Consider the following 27580-nt stretch of genomic DNA (forward strand, 5'->3'; position numbering starts at 1 on the left):
TAAACGATGGACCTTGTTCATGTCTTCCATATTTTGGGTCCCTCCGAATTTGGATTAACATTCCCATTCCACCTCATCGCCCCTCTCCCCATCCCTCACCAAGGCCCAGAACAAGGACCGAACCTACAGGGAGTGTCCACAGATGTCATTCCTTCTTTATGTGCCACTGTCAGGGTTGTCGTAGGAGATCCTGAATCCCCCCCCCCCCCAAATGACAAATGCTCGTTCATGTTGAACTGCCATCTGCCCTGGATCAGTCACACAGACTTCTATAGACAAGGTAGGGGGCCTAGAGCAGGAAATTCCCTCCCAGACCCACAACTCGATTCCCACTTGTGTTCTGTCATCTACCTGTTGGGCCAGGAACTTAACCCAGACGATGATACCACTGCTTTGCAACATACTTAGTGCGTTAAGATTTATCAGCAAATAAATGAAGCAAGCAGTCACAGTGAGGAAGAAGTGTATTTCACAGTCATTATAAAAGTACATACATTTAATAACGGTGACAGATACAGTCAAGTACTTATGACTAAACCATACAAAGAAAGTGGACGTTTCCTCCCGGACTTCCCACGGCGACAGTTCATTCATTTCTGTCATTAACTACAGGCTGACACGATCCAGGCAGATTCCCGGGAGACAGCACACTCAGTACTCACCATAGGGGACGGTCAAGGTTTCCATATAAATATATTAACATAATAAAGGATTCAACATTTCCTCTCTCATTCGCTTCCATAGATTTGTCAGGTGCTCACACACAAAGGATACAGGTTAGCCCCCATCTCGCTCCCCCGACCTCTCACCAGGCTTGAAATTAACCGGAGTTCACAGTTCAAGTTACCAGTGGTGACACAGTCAGTCAGCGGCAGTTCTCGGAACATACACGCAAGGGACAGGAAACAGCGACCCAGACACGCACTCTCATTCTCCAGGAAAGTAGGACACAGGGAAGAGACCCCGGTGTGGCATTCAAAGGCACAGGGACAGCCTGCAAGTCTGCCCCCAGGACACATGCTGCCAGGAACCATCTCCCAAGAAGGTTTCTGCCCCAATCAAAAACCAAACTTTCATTTTTCATGGAGAGAGGGTCTTGTCTTCTCTCTGCTTCAGAAGTTCTATTTTCAATGGAATGTTCCAGAACCCAGTCTGGAGCCATACAAACAAATTACAGCAACAGCCAGAGCCTGAATCCCTCCCAAGAGCTGGGGGTAGCCAAGACAGAGCATCGCAGTGGCTTCAGGGGTCAGCAAATGTCCACCCTCCCCTTGCTCAGTCAGAGATGGAGGGGGGCAGAGGAGGTTACCACTGGTCGATGAGCGCAGATGAGCCCCTCCCACTCTCCGGTACCACCTGGCCACCAGTGCAAACGACTGCAGGCTGAGAGGACACGCCCGGGGGTGGCCACCACAGTGGCCCCTGACACTTCCCTGCGAGTCAACAGTTGAGGACTCCAGGCCATTGTGGAATGTGTCTCCTGATTTAACTACTCTCCAACCTGTGCCAATTCTTTTTCCAATGCTCCTTGTGACCGAGTGGACCCCAGTGCCGGGGCCACGTCCCACATGGAAATGGACCCCTGGTAGACTCCCACTAGGCACGGTCAGACAACACTGGGTCCATAAAATGCACACACAGGGACAGCTTGGACACAGAATGGAGATGTATCTTTGGTTGGCTCCTGCACAAAAGGTGTGAAGACAGAACAGACACTCAGAGCCTGTTTGAGGAAGACAGCTTCCGCAGAGAATACACAGACTTGACTTGGAACAGGATCCCGCCGGGCAAGCCTGCTCACCGCTCACAGCAGACTACCTGCGTCTCAGCCACGCTTGGAGCTTGTGTGCTGTGGGCTTGAAAACCGCCCTGCACAGAAGTAACGTGCCTTCCTGACACATCCAAATCCAACCTTAACCATTGTCTCTCTTTCTAAATAACCAGCTGAAACTCTGTTCCATGCTTTCTGGAAGGATCAGGGTTCTGTTGACACAATGGTATGAACACAGGGCCGGCTGTGATCAGGACCGTCCTGCAGGTCACCGTGGGCCACCAGCTTCTACAGACATCGCCTGGGTAAGTTTTTACACCCTCTAAGCTCATCCTCTCAGGCAAACAGGAGTTTGGTGGAGTCACTTCTCACCTCTCCGTCAGGTGTTTAAAAATTGTTACTCTGATTTAATGTCAACCATCTTTGGAGAAAATAATCCAACCATTAGCAAGTTTCAGCCCCAAAGAAGAGAATCTGTCAACACTTCGCGTTAGATGGGAGTGCCCTTCAGTTGTTTCCTTTCTCTGGGTCCTCACCATCTGGGTCAGTGTCTGCCCAGCTGTCCCTTTCTGCTCAGAGGGGCCAGCACTAGTGGCTGAGACGAGATCCCTGCCCATCTTCCTGCGAGGCTCTAGGGCGGACGCACCAGGTGCTCACCGCTATGAAAAGAAGGAAATCCGTGGCCTGAGGGGACTGCGGCAGGTCATCACCGCCAGTCCCCCTATGACTGTGGCTGACTGCTAAAGAGAGAAGGCTCTAGAGGCACAGGCAGAGCGCACAGTAAGGAAAGACCTGGGAACAGTCCATATCCATGGGGCCCCGAGCCCAGTGGAGTGACGAGGAAGGGAGAAGGGAAGGAACATTGCTAGCTGCACCCGCAGCCAACCCTGCTAGTAAATTCCAGCTCCTTCAGGAATCCCGACTCAAGACTGGGTGGTGCAGGCTTTGGGCCTGTGGGTTTCAGCTGCTGCCTGGGTGGGAGGGACACTGCGTGGCTGGAGGCTGAGGCCATGAAGGACGCTGCAGGACAGGCCCCTGACTCTTCTTCCTGATGGAAGGTGGTGCTCTGTCCCTCTGCTGTCAGAAACTCCCGGCCCCTTGCTGGCCCCGGTTAACACTGGCCCTGGACGCCATCGACCATATCAAAGGGGAGGCCCATGGGTGCCGCAGGCTGCAGCAGGGGCGTGCTGGCCTCCAGGGGCCGGTCCGCGGGGGGCTGCAGGCTCTGATGCCGCTTCCTCAGCATCTGCCCGATGCCCATCATGGGGAACCTGCCTCGGCTTTTCACACAGTTCGGGCTCCCCAGGGGCTGCATGGTGCTGGTACTGGGGACCGGGGGAGGGGAACACACACCCCCCTCTTTCAGGGGGCAGTTCTTATCTTCATGAGCAAAGGAGACCAGAGTGGGAGGCAAAGCAGTCTGGAGAGGGGATGGGCTTCGGGGCAGCAGGGCCGGGGACAGCGCCCGCTCACCGGGGTTCCCCCGCATCGAGCCCCCGGGGGAGCTGAGGACCCTGCAGTGGTGGGACGGGGACAGCAGTTCCAGCTGGTCATCGCGGTCCACTGACTCAAAGGAGCGGACCATGTCCAGTGCCAGGGTGTCCTCCCTGGGGGTGATGCCGCCGCTCCCCAGGCCCTGCGGAGGGGGCTCCGGTTTCTTGACAATCCTGGGAGTCCTGGGCGGTGGGATGGGGATGAACTCCATGGAAGAAGAAGCCACACAATTAGAGTCCGAGGTTTTGCGGAAAATATTGCGGCAGCCAAAGGACTCTGCACACCAAGAAAGCAAAGGAAACTGTGAGGACAGCCAGTCCTCCCTGCAGACACAAGCCCCACTCCATTACAGGCCGATGTCTCCAGGGTGCTGGCGGGCATGTGGGCATCCCTCCCCTCCCTGAGATGGCTGTGTGCTCCCAACTTGTGGCCCACTTTCTCCCCTGCACAGCCCTGCCTCCTGCACTCCCAGAGGTGTGGGTCCTGAGAAGGTGCCTGCCCACCTCAGCGTCAGCCCCCAGGGCACCAACCTGGATGCTGTGAAAGGGCATGGTCAGCAGCTGGCCCTGTGACACCTTTGCTCCCCTTCCCCCTCATCTTTATCAGGACAGAGGAGGTTACACTGGTCAGCACGGAAAACTCTGGAGCCAGGCTGCCGGGCTCTCTGACTTTGGACAACTCTCTGTGCCTAATTTCTCGTCTCCAGAAAGGGGGCTGAGAATAGTTTCATGGGGTTGAGTCGGAGCTTGAAACCGTGCCTGCCCTACAGGGAGTGCTCGTATTAGCACTTACACAGGCTCACGCCCTGGGGTAGTAATTACCAAGGGCCAGACTGCAGCTCTGGGAGGCAAAGGTGCCCGTTGTGCACAGCACTGACCTAGGCTGCCCCGGGAGATCCCAGTATGTCACAGTCAAGGGCCTGAATTTGCTGCTGGTGATGTAGCCAGAAGGGAGGCTCCACTGAGGAAGGGCCAGCAGAGTTCCTCCAGGGGGCCCTGCCCTTCTGAAACCTGGAGAAAGAGACCAGACCAAGGGGAACTGCCCTCTGGGTGACAGCCAATTATGGACCTGCCCAGCCCTTTGTTGGTTGATCTCAGACAGCCAAAGCCCTCTCTTACCCTCGGTCTCTTCATATGTAGAACAAAGGGATTGAAGACTGGACTCCTGATCTCTCCCACCCCCTGCAGGAATAAGATGTTCTCCTCCACCAAGGTTTGCTTGAGGACACTGGAGGTCCCTGTGCCCTCCCCTTTCCTGGGCAGAGCTTCCTTCCCACACCCTTCAGTGCTCAACCCAGAGAGGGGAGACTCAGATTTATTTATCAGTTGTCTGATGTGCCGGACTCAGAACATGTCTCTCCTTTAATCCCCCCAATAGCTCGGACAGGTAGGTCTCCCATCACAAGAAGGGAGCCAAGGAAGACCCTCAGAGGGTAAGGCATGTTGGGCCACAAGGAGCTGGGGTATAAGCGCCGATCTCCACCCCAGAATCCAGACCCTTATCAATCACACCTCCGTGCCTCTCAGGGTCCACTTCCCTGGTGAAGCCTCCACACCCCAATCTCTGCCCCTGCAGATAGAAACCTGTTTCTGGATCCACAACACCATGGCCCCCTGACCTCTGTTCCCATACTGTGCACCCCAATCTCTGCTCCCACGACACCTGTAGCCTGTCCCTGTACCCGCAATACCTGCACCCATCTCTGCTTTCTCCAGCCCTCCTGCACCAGTGGCCTGACCCTGATTGTTCCCGGGTTGCCTCAGGTGCATTAACTTTACTTCCCCAGGGGCACAGGAATTGTCTGTTCCAGGGGCTCACACTCCGCGGCTACACGGCTAAATACCAGTAGCCTAGAGAGTGGCCCGGGCTGACCCACCTTTGTCCGGGAAGCCGGACTTGGTGGCCTTCCGGTCCCTCAGCAGTGCCCTGGTGTTCTGAATCTGTGTCACAAGCGAGGCTGAGGGTTGCCTGTGTGAGGGCAGGTTCTTGTCCAACTTCTTGGAAAATGGCCGGTGAAGAAAATCACCCCTTTTTTCTTGTTCTTTGGGCTTCTTATCCTTCAAATCAGAAGCAAACATGGACTCAGATACGCACGAGCATCTACAATGTGATTCCTGTTTGCAGAGTTATCCCAGTAGATTTGAGAAACCCAGCTTTGGACCACTCTGCGGACAGAGCTGATGCCGGGGGACACTTAAGGGACCCTGCCTCCCCATCCCTGGGCCACAGCAGCTTCCATCCCCCCAGCAACCTGCACTGCACTGTCTCAGGCAAGGTCATCCTGAGGAGGTCGATTATTCTTATTTTAGAACAAGCTGAATGAACAAAGGCAAAACCTGCCATCTGACTCAAAGTAAGGCCCTAATAGTCTGCCCACAGTAGGGGTTTTGCAAAAAGCAACTTTGCAACTTAAATGTAGCCACTTCTCTAAATGTGACAGTTCTTGAGGGTTCAGTCAAGCCAAGGAGCTGGACAAGAAACGCACACACTGGCCCTGAACCATCCTGGGTGAGTCTCTGACCATTTCTACCCTCTGGTCACGCTGGCACTTACTTGTGTCCTTAAAACTGGCACCATTTAGACATTTTTTGTTGTGATCTTGCCTTTAATGAACTCAACTGCAACTCCTCTGATAGGAGTGAACTTGACCATGGTATCTTCAAATCCACGGGCTCAGGTATAAAGCCAGGCACATAGAGAAGGTTTAATAAATAGTTATCAAAATGTTAAGAAAAGAAAAAAAGGCAATGAAAATCGAAAGTAATTAAAATGAACTGAGTTAAGCTTCTGGGAAGCGGGACGCTCCTAAGAAGAGTTTCCTTTTCTGGCCCTAGAAACTGCATTTGATGTTTGTTCTCTTTTAAACAGAGGCAACTAAATCCCTGACTTCAACCATGAAGAAAGGGGGTGGGGGGAGGGGAGAAGACCGATTTTCACATTTTTGCCTTAAACAGTAAGAGCATTTAGATTCAAAAGCCCTCATCTATGTTTCATGGATGTTGCAAAGCTTCTCAAGGAAGCAGCTCTCGGCATGGTACCGCCTTTTCCAGTGAGGACATTCACAGCCTTAATGGACTTGAAGGTTCACTATGTCTTGTTGTTGAGTGGGAAAGAGCGGCCGGGAAGAAGTGGGGACACTGAGCTGAGCCTCGAGTGTCATCGTGCAAGGTCGAAGCTTTGGCTGAGGTGGCCTGTCCCCAGGGAAGAGAAGAGAGGCCAAGCTTCTGCCAGCTCTTCCCCTAGCAGCTGCGTGGCCATTGGCAGCCTTGGCTGAGGACACTCAGGGCGCCAGACGCCACACGCAGAGCATGACCCGCAGCGAGGCTAATCCTGCTGTCCATCCCCTCCTCCAGACAAGGGAACAGCTGGAGTGGTTCAATAATTCCCCCAGAGCCCGAGGAAAACTCGGATTTTCATGGCTCCTAAAGTCAGAGTTCTTAACCCATGACTCCACATGGCCCTGTGGGAGCCTGGGGCACGGCCAGGCCATCCCAACGGTGGGGAACAGAGAGGCTGGACACAGTGGCTGGCCAGGGGCAGGGACCAAATGGGAGTCCCCAGGCTCCCGGCTGGTATCTGGGATGCCACAGACAAAGTCTTTTGCTCCAGGTCTCCATGCAGGACGCTGCTCAGGGGAAAGGGGCCCATTTGTTCCAGGTCACCTTGGTTGGTCTAGGCCAATCGCAATTTACCCCTGGTTAACCTCCCTCTGCTTCTGCAAAATGGCCTCCTTTCCTGAAGGCAAGAGAGAGCAAGCTTTTACCACCTCCCCCCAGGGGACAAGACAGTCTGTCCTGTAAACCCAAGCACACCCTCCTTTGGGCTGCTCTGTGGTCCTTATGCCGGGAGGGTTCATGGAGTCATCTGAGCTCCTGTCCAGCTCTCCTTGTGTTCTCAAAAGCTAAAGAATCAAGACGCTAAACTCCATCACCCTGACAGAGGTCATAGCACTAAGAGGTCACAGGCATCAGCTTTCTGTAGAAAGAGACCAAGGGTGCCCTAGAAATCTCTCCTGTGACCGACAAAGGGGCATTTGATGACGAGCAGAAAGCTCTGTGGGGACAGAAGGGAAATAGTCTGAGGACTGAAAATTATGGGAACCTGCTCCAGCCACTCTGCTGGACTTTAATCCCAGGAGACAGCACCTGGCTATTCTCCAAACCCCTCTGAGCCCCCTTCTCCTGCCTAAAATAATGGGTGATTTCATAGTGACTGATTTCTCATGGGTTGCCAAGAGTGCCCACCCAACTGCTCCCTGACAGGGACAATGCGCCGGGTCAGCCCATGTGGAAGCATCCACAGCCCACCAGCAACGTGCTGTGTACCATCTCAGAGCCCTCCAAACACAGGCTACCAATTACACCTTCTCATTTGCATGGCCTATTTTTGCTAAGAGATTTCGTAGGGAGCAAGATGCTAAACTGCCTTATGTAACAGGAACGGATCTTCAGAGGGACGATGGATCATGCTCCCCTGCCTCACGCCTGCACCCACTCCTGCGCCCCTCCTGGGCAGCGGCCGCCCCGTGCCGCTCACCACGCCTGCGAGCCAGAGAGCACCTGATGGATCTGGAGCTATCGGTTCAAAGGTCCACTCGGGAGCCCCACATGCAGTCCTGAACCCCTGAGGCAGATTAGAGAGGGGACTGCAGGGGGCCAGACACAAGCCCCACACAGACAGCACCTCTCCTTTAAACCACCCAATGCCCATGTGTGTGGACGCTTGTTAGAGTGGACGCTGACGATGTGGCTCCATAAGGATGACCCACCAAGACTCTTAATGTCACGGGTAGTTTGATGGAGGAGAGGAAGAAACAGGGGCTCATGTGTCAGAGTCCCTGGGCTTCTGGGGAGATATCCGCAGGCATGGCAGCCAGTGGAAGAAGAAACCAGTCCTCGGCCCCTGTGACCTGAGTTCCAGCACTCCTCTCCCGTGACCCCACTTCCTGTGCTCCAAAGACCACACCCCTCCATCTTCCTTCCCAGCTTCCCTCCTGTGGATATAGCAGGGTAACTTTCAGCAAGTCCCCTCCCTCTAGGAGAAGGACCTTCCCACCTGTAATCAACAGGGCAGGCCCTTCCAGCTCTTTAAGCATAAAACAAACCTTGCATCTCACCTGCTTCATCAACCTAACAAGGTCAGATGTGGCCACATTTCCTCAGCACCCAGGCTGTAGGATGCACGGCCACCCAGGAAACTCGCCTGGTCCTGCACTGTGACCTCTGACCACAGAGAATGACATCAGCAGCTGAGGAGCCCTGCGGGTTCAAGACACTCCAAGTACCTATCAAGTCCAGCTCAGCATGGCTTTTCTGGGCCTGGTGTCCCCCTGATGATAAGCTAACCTTGCCTGGCTGTTTGGAACATCAGAACTAGGTGTGGATTGTGAACACCTGGGATGGTCCAGGGGCTCAGGTGTTTCCTGGTTGATTTAGGTTCCTTGCTGCCCATCCATCCCATATAAAAGAAAGATGCAGAGACTGGTTTTGCCACAGGAAAAACATGAATGAGGGGAGAAAAAGAGGGTTTCATTCATAAATTAGGCTACTGAGCCGGAAAGCCCTGGACTGCCGCAAACCCCGCCGCTCACACAGGTAGAAACATGGATGCACAGCCAAGCATGTGGTTATATACAGCAAGACGATATACAAGAGTCAGTGAAACAGAGAAAGAACTGATCTGATCAGAGGGGATTCTGGTAACCCCACTCAGAACAGAATTCTGCATGTTTTAATTCAGGACAAGGATGGAGGGTGTGCGGAGCCCAAGGCCCTGGGCAGAGTTCTACCCACTTTCAGGAGCATATGGGGTGGTTAATTTCATGTGTCAAGTTGGCTGGGCCATGGTACCCAGTGTTTGGTCAAACACCAGTCTAGATGTTGCTGGGAAGGTCTGTTTGGGTTTTTTTTTTTTGGTTTATTTGTTTTGATAAGATGAACATTTGAATCCTAGACTTTGAGTAAAGTAGATTGCCCTCCATAATAAGTGGGTCTTGCACAATCAGTTGAAGGCTTTAAGAGAAGAAAGACAGAGGGGTTCTGAAGAAGAAGGAGTTATATTTCCAAAGGGCTTTGGGACTTGAAGAGAGATATCAACTCTTTCCCTGGGTGTCCAAGCACGAGACACATACTCTATTAGTTGTATGTATTTCTCTGGAGAATTCTTGACTAATCCTTTGTAACATCCCAGGTTCTTACCTGCACAGCATGGAACTCCAGGTCTCTTGTCCAGGTGTCCAGGGAGGCCTGTGGAAAGCAGTATTTGTTAACCATTCAAGAAGCACTTCCTGTTTATTCCTTAGACGTTATCGATACCGCCTGCACCTCTGTTTGAGTTATTCATGTCCATGTTTATGCAAGAAACCAAACTCCTAAGGCATCATGGAAGCAGGCAGCAGGTGTCCTGGTTCATGTGCTGAACACCTTTTCCACAGACACCACGGAGGAATGCTCAAGTGATGAGTATGCAGGTCAATGCATTTTTTTCAAACAGCAAAAGCACCTAGACAAATGGCACCTGGGACAAGAAACGGCACCTGGAGGGCCGTCCTACCAACCCGTGTCCTCTCCCAGTTCCCAAGGTAACCACCATTCCAATTTCCAACAGCACAGATTGCTTGAGAAATTTCATTTTTAAAAAGTTGTAAAGATTTTGACCTAAGACACAAAGTGAACATTTTAATATTTTACCTTTAAACATATAGTCCCCATTATGGGTTGAATTGTAGTTCCCCAAAATTTCTACATTGGAGTCTTAATCCTCCAGGTCCTTAGAAGGGGACCTTATTTTCAGACAGGGTCAGGGACAAGCCTATCATGTCCCCTTTGAGGCATGGGGACAGTGGGGCATGTGAAAGCTCACTGTCCTTTCTTTGCCTTCTGGAAGGGGGCCTGTTGGTGTTGCTGTGCAGTAATCAAATTAAAATAAGGTCCCTAGGGTGGATCCTAATGCAGTGTGACTGCTATTCTTATAAAGAGGGGAAGCTGGACACAGACACTCACGCAGGGAGGAGGCCACGTGAGGATAAGAGCAGAGATCAGCTGATGCTTCTACAAGCCAAGGAGACAAAGATGGCCAGCGACCACCAGGAGCTGGGAGGGAGGATGGAACAGTTCCTCCTTTGCAGCCTCGGAGGGCACGAGCCCTGCTGACACTGTGAGCTTGGACTCCAGCCTCCAGGCTGGGAGATAGTCCTGTCTGGTGTTGAAGTTCCCAGTCTGCAGTAGTTTGTCACAGCAGCCCCAGCACACAGGTACACTCCCTCACCACCCTCTGCCCAGCTTCTCTTCCCAAACTGCGACATCACTTTGACACTGAAGAGAAGCCCTCCTGGTTCTGATATTCTTCTACAAATTAACACGATTTGTAAGAACTTTCACAAAAACGGCCCTGGCTCTATGCGGCTTTCATGAGCCAGTTGAAAAGTGACGACTACCCCCACCTTGACCCCCTCGGTCCTCAAGGGCCCCCCTTTTAGGAAGAAGAGTCCCTGGGGCATGTGCCCGAGGTGTTCACAGGTGAGACATGCGTCCCACTTTTACAGACACAATTTCTGCCTTTTACAGGAAGAGGAGGTAGAGACAGCAGTCAAGTCGTAACATCCTAAAGGAAAGGTTTTCCCACTTAATCCAGCTCTTTTGTTTCCCAGGAGGCACGAAGTGGAACTGAGAACACAGAGGCCTGCTTGGGCTCAGTGCGGGGCCGGGGCCCGGGGCCCGGGGCCCGGGGCCCGGAGCTACTCCCCAGGCAGCCTGCGCACCACCTCAAACTCCTAGCCACCACCCAGCAGCTTCTCCTGGACCAGCCCAGGGCAGCTGCAGCGGAACCGCGAGGCTCAGCATGGGCTTCCCTCCAACACAGGGTTCGTCCCGATTTGGCTGACACCTTCCCTCCCTGGCTCCACTCACTCTTCAGACTCCAGCAGAGGTGAACCCGACACCCTAGTCCAGCCTGTGATTTAATAAGCGGGAGCGGTGCCACCATTTGGAGAAAACACACAGATCATAGAAAATGGAAACGCCATTGGATTCCCATTAGCGTTCCTATCTAAACCCTAGCTGTTAAATATTTCAACAACTGTGTACAATGCTCGCCGTGTGCTTTGGGGCCAATGGAATAATCATCTAAGAACAGTCATCCTGAGGAGGAAAGAGGCCCCTTTCCCATCACCATCCTCACACCTTCAAACACACAACCAAGGGAGGTGGGGATGAAGGCAACAAGGCCACGTAGGGCACACACATCGGTGAGTGCATCTAAGTTTGCTTTGTTACTTGTGTCCCTAAAGAGTCAAATGTACACCAAGAGACAGGAAGGGGGACTGGGAGTGAAATCAAATCTGCCTCCCCGATGACCACATTACAGTGTCTGCCTCCCGGGTTAAGGAAGCCTTCAAAGGTCTGTGCAGACAAGGGACATGACCCAACAGGGGACAGACCAGTCCTGAGGCCATGGCCCCGGTCCAGGGCAGAGGGGATGGTGGCAGTGCCCAGAGCAGGGGGACGGGATGGGGACGGGAGAGAGGCTCAGGAGCTTCCGGAGTCAAATTGGCAGAACCCGGTGCCAGACTGACTCTGGGGGTGAGGGAAAGGAATGAAACGGACGCCCAGGTTTCTGCCCTGTGCTGAGGGTAGCATTACCATCTGGAGGCAGACAATGGGGTTGGGGGTTGGTTCGGGCAGGTTAGATTTGAGACACTTTCACTCGTGCGAAGGGAGGTTTGTAGGCAACTGATCATGCTGTGCCCCTGCCCAGCCCCAACCCTTACAACCTTCCAAAGCGCACCCCTTTCTGATCCTGCCGGTGCCCAGAAGCCTGTCCCCAAGGAAGGAAGCCACCAACCTGAGGTCAAGGCCAAGCCCCACCCTGGCTGCTCTAACTCTGTGCCCCTCCCCACTCCTCCCAACCCCACATGTCCGTCAAGCTGAGGCCCTGCCCTCTCCCTCTCTTCACTGAGAGCCGTCTGGTCTGTCCGTCTGGTCTGTCCGTCTGGTCTGTCCGCAGAGATCCATGCTCACCGTTTTCCTCCCCTAAATCCAGACCACCCACACAATCTCCCTCCCGCCCTTCCCACTCCCACCACTGGTCTCCCCAAGGGCTCAACGAGCTGCCAGGGACACCACTGGCAGTTTTATACTTGACCTCGCCCACAGTCTCCCGGCATCATTACCTCTCAGGTCTCCCGTATCTTTCCTGGGGGGTGCAGCCTGGGCACCCGCTGTTCAGTGCTCTGGTCATCTAGATGCGCAGCCACATCTGAGAACCAATCTGGAGCCTGAGCCGCAGTGACTCCGTCGTAAACCATTTCTTAAGGGCTTGGGGCAAGTGCATGTTTGTCATTTGCTCCTCCTCGGTCCTCCAATAATTGGGTTTTTTCCCACTCCCCTCAACCCCAGTGGAAACCGGCTGCCTTTCGATAGCCCAGGTCTGCTGTGGGGTGACTCACCTCGTAGGGCTCCTTACTGGGCCTGCACTTTTCCATCGGGGAGAGCTGGGTCTTGGAACAGATGCCCTCCGGGACGTCGGATTTCTGCCGAGGAAAAGAGGAAAAAGCTGCTTAACTCATGGGAAACAGAAACGTCCTTAAGCAGCCGTTCATTTTCACACCAGTGCTTGGCTGAGAGAGGACCCTGAGAGCTGTAGGCAAGCCAGGTAACTGGCCCAGGGCAGGATGTGGTGGGGAGAGCCCCGCCCACAGTCAGGCGACCTGCTCCTGTCACTGGCTCTTCCAGGAAAAGCCAGGTGGCCCGAGGCAGGTTTCTGCTCCTCGCTGACCTCAGTTCCTTCATCTCTGCCATGAAGTCTACCCTACGACGGGAAACAGGAAAGCAGAAACCAAACACCTGAGCCGCGAAGAGTAACTTATGTTATTGGAACTGCTACATAGGATACAGATTTTGGTTGTTTGCTTATTTAAGAACAGCCCTAGTACCCTGGCTGGCTAGGTTGGTTGGTTAGAGCATCATCCTGATACCCAGAGGTTGTGGGTTTGATTTCCGGTCAGGGTATATACAGGAACAGATTGATGTTTCTATCTGTCTCTGTGTGTGTGTCTCCCTCTCTAAACTCAGTAAATAAATTAAAAAAAAACAAAACAACTTTATTCCCTGCCTGTCCCCCCACCCCAATAAAAGTCACAGCAGTTCATCCAATTTAAAGAAGACAAGCAACTGCACCTATGATCTAGGGGCAGCCTGTCTGCAGACCGGCGAAATTACACAGCTGACTGATTTTATCAACCAACAAATATTCACAGAATGTTTCTACAGGATCTCCAAATTAAAATCCATGCTCCCTGGCTTTAGAAGATAAAAAAGAAAGAAAGAAAGAAAGAAACAAGATTCAAGAGAGAAGGGGGGGCCTGACCAGGCGGTGGCGCAGTGGATAGAGCGTCGGACTGGGATGCGGAAGGACCCAGGTTCGAGACTCCAAGGTTGCCAGCTTGAGCGCGGGCTCATCTGGTTTGAGCAAAAAAGCTCACCAGCTTGGACCTAAGGTCTCTGGCTCAAGCAAGGGGTTACTCTCGGTCTGCTGAAGGCCCGCGGTCAAGGCACATATGAGAAAGCAATCAATGAACAACTAGGGTGTCACAATACGCAACGAAAAACTGATGATTGATGCTTCTCATGTCTCTATTCCTGTCTGTCTGTCCCTGTCTATCCCTCTCTCTGGCTCTGTAAAAAAAAAAAAAAAAAAAAAAAGAGAGAAGGGGGGAAAATAACAAATAATTAAGGTCTAACCTTTTACTCTTTAGATCACTAGTTTCATTTTCAAAACTGTACCCGAGCTGTCTGAAACTGGTTGAGATGAAGAACCTGGAGGGGGCGTGCAGCGCGATTAAATTAGCCACCTGCGTGCTTGCTGAGCAGCCCAGCAGTAGCTGTCTGCGGGCACTCACCCCACTGAGAAGCGGCTCTCTGGCCAGGTATGTCCTAGGACTTAGGGGTCAAGTGTGAAACAGACACAGTAAAACGAGAACCTTCTCCTGTCATAACTCCATTAGCTGAGTTTCTGGAGGACGTTCTCGGCAGACAAAGTCATGCTCAGCTTTGCAGCCCCAAGCTGGGCAGCAGAAGAGCTGACACACAGCAGGTGGCGAGACACCTGGATGTCTGGGACCGGCCCCAGAGCTTCCGACAGAGGTCTCTGTCGCTCAGGGTGAGCTGCCTCGGTGTGGAAGGAGAGTGTGAGGAGCCAAGTCTGTATCTATAGATGTGGGGGCAGACACAGGGAAGGAAGTGTTTAAAAGCCCACATCTCTCCGTCTTCCTGATCAGCAGCCAAAGAGCCAGTTCTGCCAAAGAAGAATGTTTGAATCTGCTGGCTCACCTAGGGAACTGGCAACATCATCCTTTCAACACGTGACATCGTGAACTTTACAGTTCGTTTCGTGGAAACACTTTCTTAAAACTCATTTTTGAAAAAGAAAATCAGTGCGTTGATCCTCTTCCCTTCCCTTAGCTTATGTAAATTCTAACTCTTGGCCTCTAGCACAGCGGTCCCACATGGTGTGACCCTGAGCCCACAGGAGTGAAAAAGTTGTGAGCAGGCACCTATAATATGTGCAGATTTACTTATAAATTGCAAGCGTGTGCCACTGCACTGATGGATCGTGTATATTATAAAATACATAATAAAACAGGAATTAAACATGATGAGAAAGAAATGAGGGACATCTAGTCTTCTTATAAAAGAGAAATGAGAAACAGTTTCCATTCTTATCTGTCCATAAAGTTCATTGTCGTGGGAGCACAGAGAAACTTTCTTAATCACTCCTCAGGACATGAGAAAAGGATAGAAATAGGATATAAATAATACACTATGTGCCAAAGGTCCTGTCTTTCCGGCCCCGGCGTCTCACCCACAGCAGCCTCCTGTGACCTTGGCACAATCCCTAAATCCCAGCCTCTAAACTGCCTTTCTATTCTCATGCTGTCACCCCTGCTTACACAGGGCACTCCCCCCACCCCTGTAAAACAGTGCTTGTTTTTAAAAGTCTTTTACTCTTGAGAGTGTACATCTTTTATCCCAGTGGTTTGCCAAAAAAAAAAAAAAAAAAGTAATTCTGTGGCTAATCTCCTGTTGAAGCGAAACATTGCAAAGATCCTAGGCTGGATCAGCTCAGACACACCTGTCCTCTCTCATCCAGCCTCCCGTGGGGGTTCTCCCCCTCGTCAGCAATGTCTTCTAGACGTTTCCCTGGTCCATCTGCTAGAGAGACGCACTTGTAACCACCTTGTCTCTTGGACATTATCTGGGTCATTTCTGCACAGCACAGAGAGCATTGTTTCCCCACCTGTGGGTGGATTTTCATCTTTATTGCTAAAGCAGAAACCTCACAAAAGGTTTCTGAGCCTATGGTTTAGTGAAATATGAATCTATCATGTAACTTTAAATAGTACTGAAAAAAAACCTCTAGAAGTTCATGTTCTGGGTTCTGTCTTCCTAACGGTGATGCCCCTGCACATTCAGATTCCATGATGTCCTACACAGCAGGTTAGGGGCATCCTTCAGGACAGTGGGTATTCTGAATCTCTCTGACTGACTTCCTGCTAGAGCTGACTAGCCCCCAATGTTCTGAGTAGGAGAAATGGGAGGCATGATGTGCAGAATCCATACTGCCTTCGACCCAATTTTCTTTGCAGGATTATTTTTAAACCACTGTCCATCTAAAGAGAGATGATTCAGCCAAAACTAAATCCTAGACACCAAACTTGTAAACCCCTCCTCCTCACCCAGGCACATCGGAGCTGCTGTGGCAGAGATGGAAGGTGACCTCAGTGTGAGGGCACCACTGCCCCCTCCCCACCCCCAGGCTGGGGGTCTCCAGGCTGTGCCTCACATGGGACACAGGCCACCTGACCTCTCTGATGCCCAGACTTGGAGAGGGGCCAGGGTCAAGTTAGTGAAGCTGTCTCACAATTTGGGAGAATAAATATAAACAGGTCTCTCTTCATACCAGCTCTAAAGGTAGCACTGCTCCTGGCTTCTGTGACCATACAAGTCCCCTTTGCCTCTAATGAGGGAACCCAGGGAGCTAAGAGGGGGGCTGAAAAGCACCTCAGTGCACAAGAAGCCCTGTTCACCTCTCTTTCAGCCTGCATGCGGGAAATGCAGCCTCGCCTCAGTCTGAATGAACAGCTGGAATAGGTGTCTGCAATGGGGAACACGGTGGGTGCTAGAGTTCCTTCTCCATGGAGGGACAGGACACGGCCACAAGGGCCCCACTCACCCCTGACAGGTAGCGCTCGAGCTTCTTGTTCAAGAGGAAGTAGATAGCGAGGATGTGGCAGGCGCGGTTGGCCAGCACCGTGTTAATCACATCACTGTTCTTATAGCCCAGCTTCTCGGTCATGTGCAGCACCACGCTCGGGCTCAGGTCTGCAAGCGAGATCCTGTGCGGCAGGGGATAGAGCGGTCACCTCCCCACCCTCATGAGAGATGCTTACAAACACGCAACACAGGACAATCCACTCTGTTCGTTCATGTGACTTTCCATTGTGAAAAATGTCACATACAAAACAGTAAAGGGAATGATGTAACTACCCTATGTGTAACCTGGCTGTGCCAATGTTCACACTTTGTCCTTCCTTCCTTCCTTCCTTCCTTCCTTCCTTCCTTCCTTCCTTCCTTCCTTCCTTCCTTCCTTCCTCCCTCCCTCCCTCCCTCCCTCCCTCCCTCTCTCCTTCCCTCCTTGCTTCCTTCCTCCCTCCCTCCCTCCCTCCCCTCCCTCCCTCCTTCCTTCCTTCCTTCCTTCCTTCCCTCCCTCCCTCCTTCCTTCCTTTCCTTCCCTTCCTTCCTTCCTTTCCTTCCTTCCCTCCCTCCCTCCCTGCTTCCCTTCCTTCCTTTCCTTCCCTCCCTCCCTCCCTCCCTCCCTCCCCCCCCTCCCTCTCTCCCTTCCTCCCTCACCTCAGTGTGCATCTTTAAAACCCAAGGACATCTCCTGCAGAATCACAATACCATCAACACACCCAACAAAAGTGTAGTAATATTATCTCTTAATATTTTGTAATATCTAGACTATATTCAAATTGCCCCAGACTTCTTTACAATCTGACAGTCTTTCCTTAAACTGTAGCTATTGGACACAGGTTGAGTCCATACTTAAGTGGGGTAATAAAGGAGGGGACCCTGGAGCCAGCCCAGATGGCATTTAAAGGAACAGTGTGAGCTCACCAGTTCACAAATAAAAAATTGGGGGGCTCAGCTGCAATGGAGGCTGCTGTCAGCAGACAAGCGAAACTTTCATGGGCATATTTTAAAGACAAATTCCTTGGGATGAAGTGTCAAAGAAAGACCAGGCGTTCCTTTATCTATTCATTCACTCATTCAACAACTCCCTGGCTCATGGAGTTTACACTCCAGTGAGGAAGAGAGAGAATAATTCATTTTGTCTCCAAGACAGTCTATGAGTTCGTGTCTTTATCATCCCTATTTACAGATAAGAAATGAGGTCCACAGCAGTGAAGCAACTTGCCAGGGTCACAGAGACAGGAAGTAGCAGCCCCAGAATTCAAGTCCAGAGACCCGGACTTGATGGTTCTCCTCTACGCTCACCGCCTCTCAAATAAACATCAAGTAGAACAGCTAGGAGAACTAGCATGCGGGTCGAGGGGTATAGGGCGTGTATGCTGGTAGCCAGGAGTGGGTGGCACCATCAGCTAGAACACTCTACCTCCCTAAGGAAGACACAAATAGGGGCTCTGTGAGTGGAAGGCTGGTGCAGCCTCTAGAGCAGTGTTTTTCAACCAGTGTGCCGCGGTACACTAGTGTGCCGTGAGACATGGTCAGGTGTGAGTATAAATACATTTAGAAACTATATTATTAACTATATGTATAATATGTACTGTGTTAGAGTGTCATTTTGTGTCATTTTGGTAGGTGGTGTGCCCCAGGATTTTGTAAATATAAAAAATGTGCCGCGTCTCAAAAAAGGTTGAAAATCACTGCCTAGAGAACTCGACAGCTTCCACGGAAGGAGTGAGGGAATTCTTGGCGGACTCTCTGAGAAACCTCACAGAGCAACCCCATCACCACAGTGCACGCAGAGGAGACTCATCTTCCGAGTTCACAGCTAGTCCACACCCCTCCCTCCGCCATCCAGACCAAACGCCCGAGAACCAAGAAACCCACCGGCCTCACTTCTGTTGGCCACAAAGTCACACGCTCTACATCACGGGCAGGAAGGGAGTTGGCATGATGCATGGTAAACAGTAATGTTTGTTAGAAAAGAATACAATGACGTGAAGATTGCCAAAACACTTAACATTGAAGGTTTCGTTGCTTGAAAGGACCTGTTCCTGGCCAATCAGACAGTGTCACCTGACCCCATCCCTGGCCAAACAGACCACGGCTGTGTGCCCTGACACTGGCCAATCAGACCACAGCTTCACTGCAGCACCCCTGAACAGTCAGGTAACCCTATCCCTGGCCAGTCAACCCACGGGCAACCTTAGCCCTACTCTCTACCTGGAGCGAACCCCAGGAGAGTGCTCTGGGTGTTGGGTACCACTCAGGTGTGGCTGACGTGGTGGCAGTAAGAGGAGGGACAGAAGCAGGGGCAGACACCCCATCTCTGCACTTCATGTCCTTTCTCTGCAAAAACTGGACAGCTCTGGCAAACTGTACCCTTGTCGACAAACTGCCGACTCAGTAGTATTTAAACATTTCCCAGTAAGCAATGCGTATATGTGCTGCTCTCCAACATCAGGTACTGAATTTGTGCTCTCTCTCCGTGTTTAGATGGTACGGACCAGGGTAAAATGTTCCAGGACACCAGATACAACTCTGCCCTGTGTCACCAATGACCTCCCGTCTTCCCTCCTTTCGCAGAGCTAACCGGAGGGACGGGAGGCGGTCCAGGCCCGAACACAGCAAACGTCAGCTGACTGACTGGTGTGCACATTTACAAGTTCACTTGGAAGGACATTTTTCTCTTGCCTTTTGGAGATCAACTTGGAGGTTCAACGGACTTAACAAAGGTTTTCCAGAAGAGGGACATAAAACAGGGGCTCTTCATTTCTTTTCCTCCCCACCAGGCACACTGATAACATCTAAAATAGTTAAATCTGGGGCAGCGTGTGTGGAGAAGCTATAAACTACCCCTTATAAAGAAAATATTTCTTTCTCGGGTCACATGTTCCTGATCCATCTATCTGGGGGGCTAGTAAAACCAGAAAAATAATTATCACTTTTTCCCTTCACCTTAAACATTTTCCAAAATAAAGACAGTAAATAATACATGCCTCCCTGACAGTTTAGAATTCTGGTTTCATTACTTAAAAACTGAACCTTGATTTGCCTCTAGTATAACAGGAGCAATGGGCCTTCCATAAACAGGAGACACTGAGTACCATTTTCCTGAATAGACAAGACTGGAAATATTTCTATATCAACCTGACGGTTCACATGAAGCCTCATGCTTCTGACCAAGTCCAAGTTCAAAAAACCTAATCTGGGCAAAACCAGTAAAGGACACTTGAATTTAAGTGTTCACCTACAAAAGCCTGCGTACCCCCTGCAGAAAAGCTACAGAATGAGAGGCCACTGCGTGGTTCTTTGTGGATGGGGAGCCGACCGACAAGCAGGGAAGACTCTGTCTAGTACCACGTCTGCTTCCTTCAACAGCTGCCGCACTGCGTGGGTCAACTGAGCTCACTTAGCAACTACAGTGGCTCACAGACTCACCTGGTGGCCCTCCACGTCCCACCTGTAACAGAAAGCGCACCTGTGTGCTGCCCTCTTCACGGGCGTTGGTGACGAGATCTGGCCCCCAGCTTCGCTTTCCGGCTCACACTGGGGTTCTATTTCTGGTGTCTGTTTCAGATACTGGCTCATTTGGAAACCAGCAGTCCATTTTCAAGTTCCCTTGGCAACCCAAGTAACCTAGACTTTGTTTAAATTACCTCCTGTGAGTCAAATGCTAGAATTCTAGATGACCACTGAGAAAATCCCCTTTGTCCGTGGCCCCAGTGAGTGTAAATTCGAGCCGGTAGAGTGGATGCTCACTGCAAGAATGTCCAGCATGTCCCCTTAAGTTCTTCTAGAGCTCCTTCCCCAAGACAGACCCTGGCTGGCCCGTCTCATTTGGACAATCAGCAGCATGGTGTTTATAAGGCTTGGTGGAAGTCTCCAGACCTGCCTGGGCATTCTGAACTATGACCAGCAAGGACATCCTTTTCCCTGCCCTGTCACTCTCTCCTCTGTCCCTTTCATCAGTGGTTCTCTTGTCCTTATCTAAGCTGGGTCAAATGTACAGGATGTCCTAGGTCTGAAGGAAGGGGCCAAGATGAGTCCCAGTCCTGAAAGGCATCTGACCCATGTGGTCTCTGTGTTTGCTCTAAGAACCCAGGTGAGGGCCCTCGCTTCCTTGCTCAGGTTAGCTACAACCATGTCCAGGAGAAAGTACAGGACCTGTTTCCATGCGCTTGTTTTCAAACCCCAGCATGGAGACAGGTATTGCTCATGTCCCCACGCTGCAGACCCCTGCCGGCGAGCCTTCCCTAAAGATTCCGCCTTGTGGAGTCTGCTATGGGAAGCCTGCACAGGAAATCAGAGGGAAATGGCCTCCTTTCTCCCGCCCCCGACGTCTAAGGCGAGGGACTCACTTAGGGCTGAAGTGACATCAGAGCAAAGACTTGGCAGAGATGGAGCGGGGGGCGGGAGGCGGGGGTTGGACGAGGGTCTGGCTGATGCTGGCAAGAGAGTCTGTGGGTGGGTCTCACCCAAACTCACATTCTTTCTCACACACACTCATGCTCTCACACACAGAGGGTCAATGCACCACAACTGGTCTAAAGGGCTCCTCTGTACGAATAAGAGGCACCTCTCTGGGAAGAAAGCCCCTCAGTAGTAGGTGTAACAAGGGGGTCGAGGCCTGGGTTCAGCCTTACTCACCTTCCGCCAGGCACCCCACAGGGTGCATGGTGTGGTCTGTCCTCACTTCTCCTGTGCGCCGAGGTGGGCCCGTCTGGGGTGGGGCTGTGTGGGTGCTGAGCGGGGAGGACAGCTTTTTCTCAAATCACACACAGCTTTCTGTCCAGAACTATTCAGGGCTCATAGGACTGGCCCGTCTGGCCCGAGAAGGGCCCCTCTGTTGTGCACGTGGGCTTACCTGTTGGGATAGGTGACAGTACATGGCACTTTGCCCATGTAGTTCTCATTGAGCCAGCGGTTGGCTAGCGCCTGCTGAATGTTGGGCCTCTTCACAGGATCGGGCTCCAGCAGCGAGCGCAAGAAGTTGATGGCTCCTATGGAGACACCGGCCAAAAGCACACGTTATAAGCTGAACGCAGACACCACCAGGACCCAAAGCAGGTGACCCGCCATCCCTCCTAAGCCACCACAGCACGGACCCGCCCCTGGGTCTCTGGGTGCCACACCTGGCAGATGAGAAAGCCCAGTGCCCTGCACTTCCCAGCACAACCTGTGATCTGTGCTGTGTCACCCTCTGGAGGTAAGCCAAGCAGATGGCCTTGTCACCAGCTTGAAGGGATGACAGTAAAGAGAAAATGCTTCGTCTCATGGCAGGTTTTGGAAAGGAATGCCCAGAAAGGCACCAAAGGGTGAAGGCATTGGAAACCAGACCCTCTGACATGGCCCTCGCTGTGTGACACCCAGAGTCTCAAGAAGCCAAGGAGGTCATGTTTTCTTTCTGCTTTTTTTTTTCCTTTCTTTTCCTTTTTTTTTAAGTGAGAGGAGGGAAGAGAGAAGAAGGGGGAGAGGGAGGGAGAGAGAAGCAGATGGTCACTTCTCCTGTGTGCCCTGACCAGGAATCGAATCTGGGACGTCTGCACACCAGGCTGACGCTCTATCCACTGAGCCAACCAGCCAGGACCCAGTCCTTTCTTTTGAAGGCATTCTCCATGGCCGCCCACATAGTCCCCAGATTGAATTAGGCAGCACCCAGACCAGCAGGAGCCCAGGTCCACTTAGTGGAGCCCAGCAGACCCAGGCAATACCACAGAGCCAGTTGTTGCTTAAGTGTTAAGTAAACTTCAACAATTGTTGCTTAAGTGTTAAGTGCCTCAAGTTTTAAAATTTTAGTGTGTGTCCAAAGGTTCAGCAAGTGCCACACTGGAACCCCATGTCTCCCTGACAGGCCCTTTCCTTTCGTGCTGACCCTCAACATGGAAAGGGCCTGTGAACTGCAGCCTTACTTTCAGCACACGGAAAGTCACTGCAGTCGTGTCACTAATGCTGAGCACACTGGAGAAGGACAGTATGAGCAACAACTGACCAACTACCAGGCCCCTGTGGCCCCTTCCTCCCTCCGGGCAAAAACAGTCTGCTCAAATGTTCTAGGATCTCCTGTCATTAAGCAAACATTTACAGAGCACCAGCACAGGAAACTGGCTCATCTGTAGGTAGAATGTATGCCTCCTTTAAGATACAGGACAATGGAGACAATGGCATGACATGGGAAAATGTGGATAAGGCACACGAAGGTCACGGGCTCCCAAACTGTTGGGCATGCAGACGTGCACGTCCTCACGTGGATGAAGAACGCCAGGGGTTGCTTCAGCGTGAAGACGGCCTGTCTTGCTGGAGTGTGGGACCCTGGAAGTTTCTGATTCTACAGAGCCTTGTCAGCATAACTTTACAATATAAAAATGTTTTTTATGTAGCTTTCTACTTGATACTCAATTTCCAATATACCAATACATAGATTCTGGCAAGTCATCTTCAAGTGCTGGGTCTCCAAGCTTTTCTATCCTCCTCTCCAAAGATGTTTCAGTGTTCTGAGCTAATCTGACCTTTTGAGGAAAAGCCATGAAAATTCTCACTTCCTCACAGGCGTTCACTGTCATTTGAAAGCTGTCCTTTACAGAATGGTGTTTTTCTTTCCTGCCTACCCATTTTCTGCGGGGGAGAAATGAAGCCATCAAAAGTGGTGCTGATTGTGATACCATCACCAACACCAAAAAAACAACTTTTGCAAGGTCATGCCACCAGGTCACCCCTCCAGGTGAGTTCCTGTACAGTGGATGAGGTAACCCAAAGGTCGTTTCCCTTTAAAAACCGTAGCAGGTGAAAAGGTACGTGGAGACTCTAGAGGGGCATGAGATCCATCTCAGACTCTCTGCTTGACAGCTGGGTCTCCAAATAAAACCCTCCGAGATGTTCTACAACGATCTGAAAAGCAAACATCTCCAAATTGAGGGGTCCCTCTATTTTTTTGGAGTTTCTTTCTCCCTTCTCTCAATGCCCCTACGTTGCAAGAGTCTGCTGAATGATCAGTCAGCAGCATCTGTTGGTCAGAGCAAAAAGACGGGCGACCAACTTCTAAGAGGGACAAGTGGCGTTCAGCCACCCGAGATTGAGCAATAACAGGTCTGTGATGCCCTTAGATGTCTGGGGCTGCACGCGCGCTACACTGACTGGCTCAGCGTGTGCCTACCCTACGCTGGCAGGTGCGGGTAACCCGGTGAACCCTATTTGTGATGGGGTTTGGGGATTGCAATTATACCCCATGAACGAGAAATTCCAGTAAGTGCGGGTCATAAGCTTGCATTGATTAAGTCCCTGCCCTTTGTACACACCGCCCGTCGCTACTACCAATTGGATGGTTTAGTGAGGCCCTTGGATTGGCCCCGCTGGGGTCGGCCCACGGCCCTGGCGGAGCACTGAGAAGACGGTCAAACTTGCCTATCTAGAAGAAGTAAAAGTCGTAACAAGGTTTCCGTAGGTGAACCTGCAGAAGGATCATTAAAAAAAAGTAAAAAAAAAAAAGACGGGCATGATGAACTGAAGGAGGAAGGCGGCTGAGAGACCAACGCTCCCGAGACGTGGTGCCGCCTGCCCTCCGAGGACCCGCACGGCTGCCGCGGGCTCCTGCTGACTGTGACTAACAGAGGAGCTGAGACAGACTGGAAATGCATTTGTTCTATTTTCAGAACCGAGCCCTCTGCCTCATCACAATCTGCTGACGAGCCCAAGTAATTTTAGCGCGAGCCTCCACTGGCAAAGGCGAGTACTGTGGACATCACAGTGTTGCATTGTGATCTGACAAGGACTCTGAAGATATCCTTCAAGCCCTCTGAAGTCTGCATTGGGTCTTAAAGGATCCCACAACTCCTGAGCCAAAAGGGTTAAAACATTCTCCACCATCCTGGGAGAGTGGCAAGCACGGCCAGGTGCTGCCCATGACTCTTCTCAGCCACTGCAGGGGCTCCCCATTCAGGCCTGAGAGGGGGGATGACCCACAGGGGTGCACCCCTCCAGTGGTCCCCATCACATGTGTGCACACACCCCTCTGGTGTGAAGCATACTGTCCTCCAGGAGATGTCAGCTGTCCCCAGTAGGAACTGACTTGTGTGAGCACCGTGACACTGAGCCCGGGGGTGGGGGTGGGGGGTGGGGAGGCACAGGACATACAGCACCGGCCCATTGCATCAGAGTGGCCCACTGGAAGAGAGCAGCCCGCCCCGTCCCAGGCCCTGCCCGCACTACCCCACATGACAGGGCAGCAGTGTGGTGCTAATCTGATGATAGGGCCGCCTCAGAAACACTAACAGGCACTGTCCCACCCCTACAAATGCCAACGCCACCTCTGTGGCTCTGCCTCGGTGACTTCACAGCATAAAAGCTGTTTGATCTGAGTGACTGTGTGGAATGGATTATAAGGGCTGTCACAGAGGTGCGGTGATGAAAAGTAGGCTGTCTGAAAAATGTCTGGGCCACGGAAGGCACTCCTGATGCTGCGAGACACAAGCACTGACAAGCAGAGGCACGAACTGACAGAAAGTGAGAACTGGGAAGGCCCCAGAAGCCTCTGTGCTCCAACTGCACACAGTCCCCGATGGTAGATGGTCTGATGGGCGATTTTTGGACTTTGCAATGGCATGAAAGTGAGACACACAGTGCATGACACGAGGCAGTGGACACTTCACCATGAACTAGGCTTTGTGCTGTTTAGATGACTCTGCCAAGGTGCAGGCGAAGGTACATGTTCTGAGCACGTTTGAGTTATAACATCCGGTAGGTCGGGTATTAAACGCATTTTCAACTTACGATAGCTTTAGCCAGGCACAACGGTGTCACAAGCTGGGGAGCATGTGTGTACATGGTAGAGATGAGGGACCGTTCTTCAATAGCACGCACAGGGACCTCACAAGGGCAGTGATACTGCATTTTTTTCCAACTCAAATTTGGCAAAACTTCTTCCAACTTAATCTAAAAACATATACAGTGGTACCTTGGCACAGGTGTTTAATTCGTTTCATGGCCAAGAGCATGACTCAATTTGCTCGTGTGTCAAGTCAAATTTCCCCTTTTAAGTTATTGGGAATGCAATTAATCCATCCTGGCCCACAAAAACTACACAAATTTTTTGTTTTATATGCTTTTAAATGAGAAAATGTGCTTTATAAATAATACATATGTATACATATACATAATAAGAGAGAATGTAAAAAAATAAACTGGTTTATGAAGTGTATTTACCTTCTAGGTCAGGTGAAGATGCTGGCAGAGAGGGAGGAGACATTAGCATAACACTGGCCCTTCCCACGCAGGATGGTAATTAGCAATTTCACAGACAGCTGCCCAGTGCCATTTTTAACAATAAAAGTGAGCAAACTCAGAAAATACAAATTTTACAAACTCATTTGCCCAACAATCATCATTTTCTTCACTGATTTTTGGGTTTTTCGCCACACTTTCCTCACTTTCACTTAGAGGCTGTTTCAACAAAAACCTCTCCATGGAAGTGTGTTTCTTCCTCCCTTTCAGAGCATTCAGCAGACTATCTAGTGGAGGGTGGCGGGAGCTTGTGATTCAAATATCCGCTTGTAACTTAAAGCAAAAAATCCCATGAGTGACAGCTCATCTCTCAAATTGCGCGTGATTTAAAGTCCTTGTGTGTCAAGGTACCACTGTACTAATCAGTAGATGTGGTGACATCGTCACAAATGGGAGGGACAGAACCATCAAATGAATAGGCTGTGTTAGTGAGACACTTGATAAAACGGCATATTTTTAACCTGGACTTTCAAAAATGTTGATATTTCTCAAAACATTAAGGACAACAGATACTACTTCCAAATCTGAGTGGGGCGTGGGGGTGCAGAGGGCGTCTTATACTAAATAAAATAAGGAAAGAGACAGAAGCATAAACTGTGGTAGGAAAACCCAGGTTTGGGGGTCATGTAAGTTCAAAACTAGAGAAGCTACTTAATCTCACTGAGACTCAGTTTTATCCACATGGGTACACTGGAAATAACAGTCCTTCCTTGAGGTTGTGATGAGAACAAAGAGATAGTATGAAAAGCATGCACACATTCATAAGTGGCAGATACTCTAAACTGGTAAACCAATACTTGAGGTGTAAACAGATAGCATTGTAAGTGATGGTGGGCCAGGCTTGGGGGAAAGCAGGAGAGATGAATCTGGTGGCATGCAAAGGGTGAAGAGATGGAGAAATGGGGGCAGCAGCCGATCCCCAAAACTGAAGTCATTTGCTCTGTGATCACAATCAGAGGTCCCAGCCTCCTTGGCAGCTGGGGCACAGCTCGGACCCTACGACATTGGTCTAATTCCCAACCTGAGCTGTCAAATGAACCCATGGGCTGCCTCCCCAGGCCACACATGTTAACACTAGAGCCAGCAACTAGGTTCTCTGAGCAACATGAATGTTCAACATATGCAAACACTGTGCCCGATACCACCAGCACAAGGGGTCAGAACTGTCACGGAGAGAAGGATATTTACATATCCAGACAGGTTTGTTTGTTTTTTAAGGGTGGGGCTCCAGATTCCTTAATGCAAAATTAGATATAGAAATTCACGCCTGGCGAGCCAAGACGACTAGGTCCAGCAGGAATGTGAGGATCTCTAACAAGCACGTAGTACTTCAAGCCAAGTCCGGCTTAGAACAGAAGCCATGAGAGATTGAACACAAACTCTGGGGACGTCGAAATCACTGGGGAACATTTCTAATCCATGTGCTCTGGAATACCCTTTGGACTATGTTTTTTAAACTTCTTCAGGGGTACAACTTTTACTTCTTTTTTTTAATATATATTTTTTTAAGTTTCAGATTTATTGTTTTTTTTTAGAAGGTTAGTCTTTTTTTTTAATACAGGGACAGAGATAGAGTCAGCAAGAGGGATAGATAGGGACAGACAAACAGGAACAAGAGAGATAAGAAGCATCACTCATCAGATTTTTGTTTTGACACCTTAGTTGTTCATTGATTGCTTTCTCATATGTGCCTTCACCGTGGGGCTACAGCAGACCAAGTAACCCCTTGCTTGAGCCAGCAACCATGGGTCCAAGCTGGTGAGCTTTTGCTCAAACCAGATGAGCCCATGCTCAA

General features: G+C 50.9%; 1 protein-coding gene across 3 annotated transcripts in view; it reads right to left on the reverse strand.

Annotated features, from left to right (window-relative positions):
- Window positions 1-446: 446 nt before the first annotated feature.
- HUNK (hormonally up-regulated Neu-associated kinase) overlaps window positions 447-27580 on the reverse strand; it is a 105530-nt gene continuing 78396 nt past the window's right edge. For all 3 annotated transcript variants that reach the window (XM_066259541.1, XM_066259542.1, XM_066259543.1), the window contains exons 6-11: window positions 21377-21512; window positions 16496-16658; window positions 12711-12794; window positions 9463-9510; window positions 5142-5322; window positions 447-3541 (exon numbers count right to left, since the gene is read on the reverse strand). In XM_066259541.1, the coding sequence (XP_066115638.1) occupies window positions 2883-3541; window positions 5142-5322; window positions 9463-9510; window positions 12711-12794; window positions 16496-16658; window positions 21377-21512 (1271 nt within the window). In that variant the 3' untranslated portion in view covers window positions 447-2882. The remainder of the gene's footprint in view (window positions 3542-5141; window positions 5323-9462; window positions 9511-12710; window positions 12795-16495; window positions 16659-21376; window positions 21513-27580) is intronic.

This window comes from Saccopteryx bilineata, chromosome 2, assembly GCF_036850765.1.
Source record: "Saccopteryx bilineata isolate mSacBil1 chromosome 2, mSacBil1_pri_phased_curated, whole genome shotgun sequence".
Lineage (NCBI taxonomy): Eukaryota > Metazoa > Chordata > Mammalia > Chiroptera > Emballonuridae > Saccopteryx > Saccopteryx bilineata.